The sequence below is a fragment of the Hermetia illucens genome, chromosome 1, assembly GCF_905115235.1.
Source record: "Hermetia illucens chromosome 1, iHerIll2.2.curated.20191125, whole genome shotgun sequence".
NCBI lineage: Eukaryota > Metazoa > Arthropoda > Insecta > Diptera > Stratiomyidae > Hermetia > Hermetia illucens.
The window spans coordinates 67,251,419-67,264,045 of NC_051849.1; the positions used below are offsets into that span (position 1 = coordinate 67,251,419).

Sequence of the window (12,627 nt, forward strand, 5' to 3'; positions counted from 1 at the left end):
AGAATAATTTTGTCGTGTCTGGAGTAGTAATGGGCGCGTTTTTCCTTAAGTGCCCGACTCAATCTCATCAATTGTGTTCGGTAGAGAGCTCCAGTAATGGTTTCGCTTGGTTTCAGCAATTCATAATACACGACACCAAGCTGATCCCACCAAATACACAGCATAAGTTTTTTTCCATGAATATTCGGCTTAGCTGTCGATGTTGATGGTTCGCCGGGCTTAACCCATGACTTTCTCTTCTTTGGATTATCGTAGTGAATCCATTTTTCGTCACCAGTGACTATACGATGCAAAAAACTCTTTTTTTTATTCCTGGCAAGCAGCATTTCACTCATGCATAATCGGCGTTCAACGTCTCTCGGCTTTAGTTCATATGGAACCCAATTTCCTTGTTTTTGAATCATTCCTAACGATTTTAAACGATGTGAAATTGCTTGTTGAGTCACTTGTAATGTAAGTGCAAGTTCTTTTTGCGTTTGGGACGAATCTTCCTCCAATAGTACTTCTAATTCCATGTCTTCGTACACTTTCGGCCTTCCACTGCGTTCTTTGTCCTTCACGTAAAACTCACCGTTCTTAAACTTTTGAAACCATTCCTGACAACTTCTCTCACTTAAAGCAGCTTCACCATATGCTTCTAGAAGCAATCGATGCGCCTCAGCTGCAGATTTTTTCAAATTAAAGAAGTAAATCAAAAGTTCCCGCAAATGATGCTTATTCGGCACAAAACTTGACATTTTTGCACGAAAAAAATTACGTGATGCTGATACGGAATCACTAGTACTTTAAGGTTATGGTGTTGCCGGATGACGAAACTTGGGATATTACGTTTTACATCTGACAATTTCTCCATAACCTTCTGGTGGGGCAATCTTTTGACAAACCGCGAAAACTTATTTGTACACCTAATAGAAACCTGCTATAACTTTGTTAATAATACCATAAGCAGTAGAGAGGTAGCAATAGAGGTACTATCGTCTATATATCTAGGATGAAATTAAGGGGAGTATCGGAACGGGATGCATCTTGAGGTCTAGATTTCGTACAGATGCACCAGTGAGTTTTCTGGATTCTCCGGGTGGACAGATGCTGAATACGATACCTGTTTTCCATTTTGGGACACACAGTGTGAGTCCTCACTTCTCTATGTTTTACCCAATGTAAGATAAATCTGCTTCGAAAATACTCATCGAGCCCTTTCATCACATGCCCCACATGATTATATTTTGCAAAAAAATGAATCACCCTTTCGTATGTATCGGAAGCCCCCCTTAAATTCAACAGAAAATGGGACTACTTGCTATATGTAAAGGGATTCACAGACCGCAAGTTCTCATCAAATTTCGTGCCAATAAGTTCAGTCATTTCCGAGTAAATTTCTATGACAGACATTGAGTCGATTTTAAAATGTTTTCGTTTTACACAACCTTAAAAAGTGGATATTACATAATGCAGCAATCTTGGAGATATTTCGTTGCCAGGTATCATCTCCGCTGCCTTACCAACATATCATCAGATTCAGTAACAGATCAGATTTTTTTTCCGCAGTAATCGATGGAAAAACTGTTGGAACGTAATTATCACTTACGTTGCCATTTCATTGACTTTGAACCCATCCATAATCAGGGTAAAATTCTGCATAGCCAGAGGAAAGTCGCGGTTCAAATCTCACTGCTGCTTGAGGGATTTGTTATGTGACTCGATGTCCGATATCAGTCGACTCAGCTGTGAATGAGCACCAGAGTCAAATCAAGATAATAATCACGGACGAGCACAATGCCGACCACATTCGCTCCTACGGTGTACTGTAATCTTGTAGTGTACTGGTAAGGTCTGGAATGAAGTCTTCTAAAATGTTACAAAGCCCTGATCCAATTGGATTAGCGTCCAAATGATTGTTGTTATTATATTGAACTTGATATCTCGACAAAATAAGCAGGACTTACACGGCTGATGCTACCCAATACACGAGGTCAGATAAAAGCAACAGGATTAATTTCCAGACTTTCCACCATCAACAGCAGTCTAAAACAAGACCCTTGAAAAACTGAACCGCGATGTTGAATGCCAGAGGCACTTTCCTTTTTAAGTTCACCTAGCCGCCCACTTCAGCTTATGGTATCGACATAAAACCTGCAAAGTAGTATATAGATAAGAGTGCCAGAAAATTGTCAGTAAATGGAGGAATCTTTTGAAAAACCTTCAACGCCGTTTATATTGAGATTTTCGAGATAGAGGACACGTAATCATTGGTTTGGCAGAGAAAAAAATCTCCCATATAGGCTAGAGTCTACAAGCTGGCAAATCGGCCGAAAAATGGCGCAAATTTTAAAAAATTTCAAAACACTGATGTCTACAGTAATATTAAGAATTTGGAGAAAAAGCAAATATACGATCGTTAGTTTAGAGGAGAAAAAGACATGCAAAATGGTATATGGTTTGGGTGGTCTAGGGACTAAGTAAATTGGCCGGCAAATGGGGGAACCTTTTGGAAGATGTGTTTCGTGACTGTGTAGTGTTGAGAATATTTTTGTGGATGCATCACATTGTATACATTACGTACTCTGCATCAATAGAATGAATGAGAGCATATCCATCGGCATTCAAGTGTTCATTTTTGGTTTGAAATGTTATTCTTAGCAAAAAAAAAGCCAAGAATCTGCATCCTCATATTTACATGCACACAAAATGATTTTCTAGCCTAAAACCAGGTCGAAACTAGCCCGAAGTTAGCTCAAGCCAGTCCAAAGCGGGCCCGAAGTCTGCGTAAAGTAAGTCCATAGCGAGCCCGATGCTCGGCGTCGGCATCGACAACTGCCGCCGCGACTTATACTACGAAAAGGGGTAATGTTAGGTCATGCTATATCACAACATTATTTTGGAATACGGTAATGTGGTGATGCTTGGTAATGCGGTAATGTAAGGTGATTTTGTAATGTTTAGTGATGTTCTAATATTTGGATCGCGTTCGCTGATGTTAATGTAATATCACACTAGGTGCTATCACGTTTGTAATAATATCGACATCACCTACCCATCTCTACTTTTCAGTAGTCCCGCAAAAGATAAAACGTGTTTTTTGAATTGTAGTTGGCGAAATCATTTAGTGATAGTGGCGAGTTCTGCATGAAAAGAACGAGGCTAAGGAAATTTTCATTGAATTCAGGCAACTAGTTCATGCCGGAGAGAAAATAATACTTCTTAGAACAATAGATGTGAATACTAGAGGAAAAGGTTGCTGAAATCAAACGGAAAACTGTTTCGTTGGGGAATATTATGAAAAGTTGAGTTGCAGTTTTCCTGGAAAGCGAAGTATCTGAGAGTGAAGATAATGAGATCTTCGTAGCTGAAACGAGTTCCGAGACCTCATTCCAGTATTTTGAAGTCATCTTAAATGGACGGAGAAATCAGAAATTAAACCGATAGAGAGAGAGAGAGCCCGGTGCTCTGCACATTATACGTCGCTGTCAGGTCTCATTTCCTTTCCCACCCTTGGGGGCTATACGACGTGGGTATTGACAAATAGAGGTATCGACTACAGTGGAACATAATTGTCGTTAGCAAGGTATTCACAATTAATTTACCCCGTGCTCTTCTTGCAAAACATGATAAGAACATGGATCAAATGCACGTCATGATTACACACCCACACTGCAATGTTGAAGAAGAGATACATGCAGGCTAGGCCTCCAAAGAGTTGACAAATTCAAAGAACGAAAATCAACCTTGAAAACAGGGTTTAATTGTGGATCCCAAGCTAAGTTGCCAGTATATCACAGAAACTGTGACAGACACAGCGCTCTTTTCCAGAATATATCAAAAGTTTGACGAAGTAAGCGTCAAGGCACTGAAGCTCCTAAAATTAAATTTAGTGATGAGAAGATAGGTAAGAGAGAAGGATCGTAACTCTCGCAAAATAAATAAACACGCTCTTTAAACCATTCGTTTTTATTATCATCCACCTTGAATCTTAACATTCCAAAACTACCATTTTCAACCTTCGTTTAAGATTCCGCAAGCTCTCTATCAATCTTTGTAAAAATACAAATGTATCCACACCTTCCTTCCCTCCTCTACTTCTGTGCTATGTTTATATCTATTAATTTTTAAGAAAATAGATAAACCTTTGTAGTGTTGCAAGATCCAGCCATACCAGGCTGCTTTATCCGAAGGGCGTGAAGGACCTCAATGGACCACGGCATCTTTCTCCAAACAAATCGAGTGGGCTGATGACATCTGTTTGCTCTTTCACAGAGTTAATGATTTTTGTTCTGGATTTGGAGAATGAGGTAAGTGGAGTTGGGCTGGATATAAACACCAAAAAACCAAGGTTCTCAGTGTGGCTGGTCATTTAACTCTTTCTATTACCTTGAAATTTGAAAAACTGAAAAAGTCTTTTCAATAAAATGAAAAAACAATCAAATTTGCTTTTGCAACGTGTCAGTAGTGCATTTCCCAAAGCAGATCATTACAGGTTTTCTTCGTAAAACTTAAACTGGATATTGCTGAGTGGCATTTGCTTGTACTTCACTGGGGCAGCAATACAGATACGGTTTTACTTCGTGCTCAAAATACCTAACGACCTTCAACTAAACACTTTAATGTAGGGAAGATGCTGTTTTGTAGTTTGGTCCGAATTACGAACATGCAAGATTTACTAGTATCTGCACTAAATAAGTTTCATCTGAGCATTTGTTTATTTTTAGAATGAATGAATTTTATTCTATCTCTTGTTCTGGCTCCTTTTCTGACTCCTTTGCTGATTCGTCTTCTGGCTGTGTTTCTGGCTCCTGTTCAGATTCGTTTTCGGGCTCTTCTTCTGGTTCTTCTTCTGAATCTGATTGTTCATCAAGTTCATCTTCGGATTTATCTCCTGGTTTAGCGTTCGACTCTACTTTTGGTTTAGAGTCTGGCTGTTCCTTTGGTTTGGACCCCTGGGTGGTTTCCGTTTCCTGATTTGTCAGCTTGGGAACTAGTTTTATCATAGCGTATGAATGGAACGCAGATGCGGCAAAAACATAAGTTAGGAACATGCAGCTTCCCAGGTCTTTTGGGGCCTTTGATAGAATAATAGAATTGATTAACATGAATCCAGCTGTAATGGGTATGCTCCTCCAACGATCACTGCTCGGTTTTATCCTGGAAGATGGTACGAAATAGTGTTCCATGCCCATAATTCGAATTTAAGATAACTTACTTGTTGCTCAACGGAGCACATATAGCAACTCCAAAACCACATCCCAAATTCCTCACAATATTATATATTGGGGTGGATTCGATCTTGACATTTTGGGCTCGTTGGCAATATTTAAGGGCCTGAAAAACAAGCTTCTCAGTTAAAAGTTCTTATATATCTGGATATTTTGACGACCTTTCGAACGGACCACGTAGGATCTAGTCCAAAGTGAACTAGCCCATAATAAAAAGTTGCGGCTGCAAACATCATGCCCAATGCAACACCAATAGCGTGCTTTCTATTTGCGTCGAACATCTTCCTCCGCAATTTCTCATATTCAACACAACCCATCACCGTGAGGGCGAGAGTTGTGCCAGCGTAGCATTGGTGTGTAAAATGTGTACCGAAATATACACGAGCTGCCCAAATTAACGCCAAAATGCTGGCCATTCCACATGTAACAGTGACATTTATCATTTTGCGATTCCATTCAGTCTTCCTTTCTATATAATTTGCCAGCCATTTTCCTTGCAAATATAAGATTACAGTCATCATAACCGAATGCCCTGATGGTCCACCAGCCGATGTTTCACATGTTAAGGGATGCTGACGTAGTTTTGGTCGTTCAGTGTCCTCATAGATTGATGTTTCGTAGATCCACCAAAAGGGACGATCTTCTCGAAGTGCCCTGCAGGGAGGACCAATTAAAATATTATTTCAATTGAAATACATCCAATTGAATAAGCTGGACGAACTGGTTTTAGTTTGATGGACACAAGCGGAAAATTAAATACATATTATCTTGAATCTATCTCTGAAGGATAAGGCTGCAAGGATTTCTCCATCGAGATCATCAATCAAGGTAAATCAGATATTCAGGTTAAAATACCATAATAATTCGCAATCGGGTTTGTGGGTTTGAGTTTTGAGCGAATAGTAAGAAATCTCCCCTCGGATACCAGCTAGAACATAGCCGCAGTCATTTTCCAATACCAGGTTAATCGTAAAAGAATACCAACTCGCAGGTGCTAGGCGGAGTTTCACTCTCAGCCCACAGTTAATAATTTAGTGTGACTATTGCAGGCGCAGTACAATTGGGATATCTGAATCGGACACTTTTACAATAATTTGAAGAGCCATGTTCTATTACTAGAGGGTAATGCTGTAAAATAGTTCCGTGGTGGAATTGAGAACTATGTAAACTAAGGAAATCACCCATAGGATTTCTGAATCACAAACCAATAACAATAAAGACTTCAAGGTTGTGCAGAGCTGAGAGAGAGAGAGAGAGATGAGACAGTCAAGTTTGGCTCTCTTAGAAAATCGAGTGGAACTGCTATGAAGTCCAGAGTTGATTTATCACTGACTCTCTTGGAAGTACCTCATCTGGGGGAACAGGTGGCAGAAGCCAGAAAAAGAGAATACTAGCTTATGTGAACTTTTCAACGTGAAAGTTTTACCAAAGGAGTTGGGAAACTGTGGCAGCAGTGGTTACCAGTGAAAAATCGAGGGACGCTATATTGCATTTGAGTACTTGGCTGGCATGGATGGCATCTATCCAGTGATGCCAAAACAGAGTAAAGAGCACCTAGAGCGTCTTCTCAGTAATCAAGGGCTATATGCCCACCTCTTGGTAGAAGATTAAGGTAGTCTTCATAATAAAGCATGTGATAGATAAGTGCTCATATCCAAAAATGTCTGAAGTTTTTTGGATATGATGAAATGTCTTTCGAGATTGGTTGAGCGTCAATTTTGTGAGAAGACGCTAAGGGAGCATACCCAACGAAAATCAACATTCTTACGATTGTCGATAGTCCTATGAGTTTGCTCTTCATTTTTTGTTTCCAAAGCAACTTTGAAAACCCAGCACGCAAAGGGTGTGTCAGTGGAGATTAAAGATGCGTTTTTACTGTGTGCCTTCCCAGAATTTTGTGAGGGGGATTCAGTTTCCCCATGCCTGGACCGAAACCAGTAATTGGGGTGTCAGTAGCATTGGTTAATGCTGCTATTAAAAACTAGGAACAAGCTTCCCATAACGATGGGTGGCCGAGTTGTCATGCTGTTGGATACAGCAAACTTTTTCAGGTAGAACCAAATAAACATACTGCGAAGTGTGTCATGTCCGAAAGTAGCAAGATATTTGCAGAAGTATTATTGGGATTCTGACTGACCATAGTTCACCAGCTGGGCTAATATTCATAATAATAATTCTACATGATGATAGGGGTCCATCCTGTACTGAGGAAACAGAATCCACGGAACATTTCCTATGTGAGTGCCCTGCGTATGGACACAACAGACATCAGATTGACGCTGAAGAATTCCATTTGTGACGGGTAGCATTACATAAACGAATCTGGGATATTCTGTTAGAAGGGGGCATTGAGTGCCATGACCACTACGGCCTGAGTGCTCAGAAGGCTCCACCTCATATATATAGACACACTTCCAACAAATGATGCCCTATAATTTACTGAATCTACGCGAAGATAACTTTGACCTCCTGCAACTTCGTCAATACAAGTAAGATTTTCACCAAACTTACCACTATAATGCTTTAAAGTATGACTTAAACAATCTATGATTCTAGGGTTAACTTAAGGGGAATTTCAGTAAATTTAGAAAATATAGTAATATAACATACTATATATACTATACTGTTTAAGTAAATATAAGAATTGAAGGTATTCTGGAACCTACATGTCACATAGGGACATTGCCATGATTTTTTTTTCAGAATTTTAGGTTAGTAGTGGTAGTCCAAGACTGGCCCTCTGATTGCAACAAAATGTCAGAACTAAGAAGTGTTACTATTCACTATTAAACAAGACCTATCATTTGATACAGCATGTGGCCATATTTTGTGAAAAAAATTTACGATCCCTTTTGTATACAGGGGGACTAACATATTGTAAAATGATAGTGTTGACTGCGTGCATGGGGACTCATAGTTGCAATTTTTCCACCAGATTTGGTGTCAGCGGGTATAATCATTTCTGAGATAAGTGTGTGTGACAGACGGAAAAACAGGCAAACAGATGAATGGGGCAGACAGGCAGACAACCAGATGGACAAAACACTAGAGGTACGTAGTGCGCAGGTAGGTAGTGCGCATCATTGCCGACTTTCTAATCCATAGGATTCTGTACTGAGATTCAGAGGAAGGACGACATCATATCGAACAACAAATGGCGTCCTAGGAGGGTCCGTTCTAGGCCCACTCTTCTGATAATTTTTTATAGTGGAGAACTGACATTAGACCTCCCTACTGACGTGGTAACCATTAGTTTCGTGGATGTCTTTGGACTGATCGTTATTGTACATCTTCTCGAAGAGGTCGATGTTTAGTTGAATGGCGCAGTCTACGACAAGCCCTTTTGGAGAATGCTGTCCAGCGCTGGAACAAAATAAGATGTATGTATATAATTTCTATATAGACATAGAGGGAATATAAACTACACGTTCCCAGCCTAGGAGTAATGATCAATTAGAGACTACATTTCAAATGACATCTGGAGTGTGCAGTATTCAAGGCATATAATACCAAATCACTGATCGCGAGAATGCTACCAAATATAAGTGGCACAAGTCTCCTTATTTCAAGGATAGTTCGATTCTACTTTATGCAACCCCAGTGTAGGCACATGCATTGGAAAAGAAAATAAATAAAAGGAAAATGGGGGCTTCATATCAATTAAGCTCATTTTGAACGTGTTTCGCTTAGAACTATATTCGACGAAACGGTCTGCGTGATAGCAGGGATGATCCCAACTAACATTCGAGATAAAGACAAGATCTCTAAGATCGCACGTACACTGTGGGAGAATCTTCAGCCAGCGTGAAGAAATTCACATAGAGTCAGAAAAAGGCCGATTGAAGCACAGAATAACATGGGTTATTTCGAGATGGATTGAATGACGCCACGCCGAAGTAGGTTTAGGTTTTTTTTATCTAACACAGTTTTTGAGCATTCACGGAGGTTATCGGGAATACTCTATCGAATTGACGACTCACCATGTTGCTTAAAGTGCTTAAATGTTTCGGAGGGCACAGAACACATTTTATTTCAACCAGGTAATACTTAACATCCGCAAACATCAAAGGAAGTCAGTCGGAAAATGGAACGCGAGAGTAGCATTACCACGAGCATTAGGCAAATTCTGATCCAGCTCCGTAACATAATACCATACAGCAGTTTTGCGAGGAAAGTGGAAGGATCTTAGTGGATACGAGTCACAGTTTGACAGGAGTCAACGGTAGCGCTAAAGCTTTCTATCTTCCATAAAAAAAGGCAGATTTATGGACAGTAAACCGATTATAATAAAATGTTGGTTTGTACAATACCTTAAAAGCGGGAGCTACGGAAAAGTAAGCGAAACCAGCTTTACGGTTTCGTACCAGGGCAGAGGTAACTCGTCAGGCGTTTGGCGAGAGCTAGAATATTTTGTTTAGGGTTTGAGCGATCCAAATCCCGCATAAATTTGATGTCGGATCGGACTAAATGGGGAGCAACCGTAAAGCCCGGGGGGGTGTATTCATATATAGCTGATGGAAAGCTAATTTTCAAATAAAGAAAAACTTAATTCAAAAATTGGCACACAATCAAACTTTCTTACCATTTCAATAGCAACTGCACATAATCAGCTAAAGTGGTTGCAAACACAAACTCGGTTAAAGCTTCACCAGTTAACGAAGTGAGGAGTGGTCCAATTACATATTGAGCTTGGGTAGGACTAAACTGCTTACTGACAATCTCTAGCAAAGGTTCAATGCTCTTCAATCTGAAAGTCCTCCAATAGTTAATAAGGACTCCATAAGTCCCAAGGCCCATTACTCACTTGTCCTGCAAGTATAACGCTTGTTCGACTTCAAATTTAAGGAATTCTTCTGGTAGGGACATGCTTTCTTCCGTTAAAATATCTTTCCGAAATCTAAATTTAAATATCTAGAGTTTATGAATTAATTTATACGACCGTGTAGAGGCGAAAACAAAAATAAACGAAACTCCGGTAATTTTTCTACACAATTCACAACGAATTACAGTTGTTGGTTATCTTATTAGAAAGTTAGAAATAAATACACATTTTTGTAGATAATTGTGAAATTAAGTCTTTTTTAGATAGGAGAAGGAAACCTGCCGTCTGGTTGACGTTTTTGAATTTTACCACAAATACGTGACTATAATCCACCATTCAATTTTCTTTATAGGAAAATGCCACTAAGTTGTAAAATTCAGATATAAAAACAAATGTCAGAAAATTAAAATGGGTGGGATAAGTAGATTGAAATGCAATTATAGCAGTCTAAGGTTTCTGTTTTTGCTCACTTCAAAATAAGCCTAAATTTCTAACTTGCTTCTTATCTGTCTGGTATGTCTCCGAACTCCTGTTGGAATTCGAAAATCTCTATGAAAGAAATTGAGACTCGTGCTTCTGGAAGGTCTTTAGATTTGACGAAAACCTTTGGATAGATTTACCAAGGAGTAATACAATCGGTCTAATAACTAATCACTGTTCCAATCTTGTAATAAGGGATGACTAAAAGGGGTATAGCTTTGTCGACAGCGACTGCCATCATGCCTTTCAGGCGGACTACTTTTTCGGTTACGGATTGGATTCTGTTATGTGAGAATGCTCTTCGGCAACAGTATCGATGTTCCTTTGAAAGCTTGCTTGATATAACTTCAGAATGAATTCCGATATTCCGATGTTAAACGAGCTAAAATGGTGGAATTCCTTTCACTATTCTACTTTCGTCAACAGTTTATGATTGGATTCTGGAATGTGCGAACTCTTCTCAACACACGTATCTAACCGCAGGGGCGGTTGTTTGGTTATAACTTCAAGAAGGTCCGTTCTCGAAATTCGTTCAAAAGAAGGAGGAACATTTATTGCACATTGATGGTTCGTGAAACATGTACGTTTCTCAGAGCCAATTCCCATTGCATGCAGGGGGTAACATAGTTTCATGTCGAGTTTAAGAGGGAGTCCCTATCTTTTTCTTTTTCTTTAGCCTTTGTCCCGTTCACAAGGGGGTGGCTTGCCGTGACCGATTTAGCCACTTGGTTCTATCAAAAGCCTGATCTGGATGCAATCGCGAGGTTTTCAAATCCCCGTCAAGCGAGTCAAGCCACCGTTGTTTTGGCCGCTTACCATCGGCTTCGATGTTTAGACTAATTTTGGCAAGTGAATAACCTGATTAAAGAATCCACTGAGCCACACAGTTGTGTCCCAGCTCTTCGCTTTCCAAAGCTCAGATGCAATGTCAATGTCACTCACACTGACACTGACTGCTCCAAATGTTGGCAATGACTGTGAAAGTGGAGGATGAACAAATTCCTTAGTTGAATCTTCCTTAGAATCTTTTGATATCCTGTGTGCATTCGTGTTGGCTTTTGGCTCTTTAGCCATTCTGAGTGTCCAGTTTATCGTAAAGATCTTTGTAATGGACCGCTTAGGTGACCGCGATCGACTTCTTTCCTTCCCGGTTGGCATTCTCATAAATTTGCCAATTGGCGAGCATTTTATCGTTGAGAAATTTGTGGTATTTCAACATCGTCATTCCAAAGCCAAGTATCTCGATTGATGTATCGTTTACGTGGCTTGGTGACCCCGAGGGTTTCAGAGGGCGTTTTGTGGATCGTGCCTTTAATTTGGTTCCACATTCGTAATGGTCGTCGTAATCGTGTAAGTGAGAACATTTTTTCTTTCTCCTTAAGAAACCCCAATCATTTAGTGCGCGGCGGCCTAGTGCGTTCCTCACGCTGTTTTATCAGCGGTTTTATTCGCAGGACGGCAGTCAACGGCTGATGTTGAGGTGCGATGATCTCATAGCGAACGGCTTTGCAATCAGTGACGGTGATGAAATGTCGGCGTCTTATAAGAATATAGTTGATTTGCGTTTTACTATTCCCACAATAAAATGTAGGAAGATGGCACCGGTTATCGTCTGCCTTTTCACCCACATAAGGTCGCCTGCAATGATGATATAGTCGTCAGCCGGTATGTGATAAATCTTTTCATCGAGAAGTTGGCAGAAGGCATCTTTCTCGGCATCAGGTCGATCTGTCTGCATACGCTGTGAAGAAGTGAATAGTGCGATCAGTTGATATAATGGTGAGCTTCATTAACCGGTCTTTAAATCGTTCGACTTCTTTAAAGGCCTCACAGAAACCTCCTGAGATGGCAATGCTAGCACCGTATTGAGTGTGTGAGCTACCAAAAGCTTATAGCCATTTTTATCGCGTGTGCGTTCTTTGTAGCAGCTTTTGGTACCAAACCATCGGGTTTCTTGTAGAGCGCAGATATCAATGCACCTTTTCCGAAGGACTCTTGCCAAATTCTCGGTCTTTCTAGTTAGGGTGCCAATATTTAACGTGCAGACACGTATTTGTTTTACTCGGATTAACTTACTTACGTCCTGATGCCCTGCCATTCATACGTCAAAAACCG

At 40.1% G+C, this 12,627-nt stretch overlaps 1 protein-coding gene across 1 annotated transcript; it reads right to left on the minus strand.

Moving 5' to 3' along the window:
- Positions 1–4,429: 4,429 nt before the first annotated feature.
- LOC119661376 (glucose-6-phosphatase-like) lies at positions 4,430–10,372 on the minus strand. The gene is made up of 5 exons (XM_038070695.1): positions 10,015–10,372; positions 9,793–9,957; positions 5,372–5,864; positions 5,198–5,316; positions 4,430–5,139 (listed from the first exon to the last, which is right to left on the minus strand). The coding sequence occupies exons 1-5, from the start codon at positions 10,074–10,076 to the stop codon at positions 4,719–4,721; spliced, it is 1,260 nt and encodes a 419-aa protein (XP_037926623.1). The 5' UTR covers positions 10,077–10,372; the 3' UTR covers positions 4,430–4,718.
- Between the last annotated feature and the right edge of the window lie 2,255 nt (positions 10,373–12,627).

What these genes read in the sequence shown, in the direction of transcription:
- LOC119661376 (XM_038070695.1), bottom strand. Translation starts at nt 10,076, where the DNA reads ATGTCCCTACCAGAAGAATTCCTTAAATTTGAAGTCGAACAAGCGTTA. An exon ending in GTGCAGTTGCTATTGAAATG is followed by an intron (nt 5,865 to 9,792) that starts GTAAGAAAGTTT and finishes TCCTCCCTGCAG; the next exon opens with GGCACTTCGAGAAGATCGTC. An exon ending in CTACGTGGTCCGTTCGAAAG is followed by an intron (nt 5,317 to 5,371) that starts GTCGTCAAAATA and finishes CTTGTTTTTCAG; the next exon opens with GCCCTTAAATATTGCCAACG.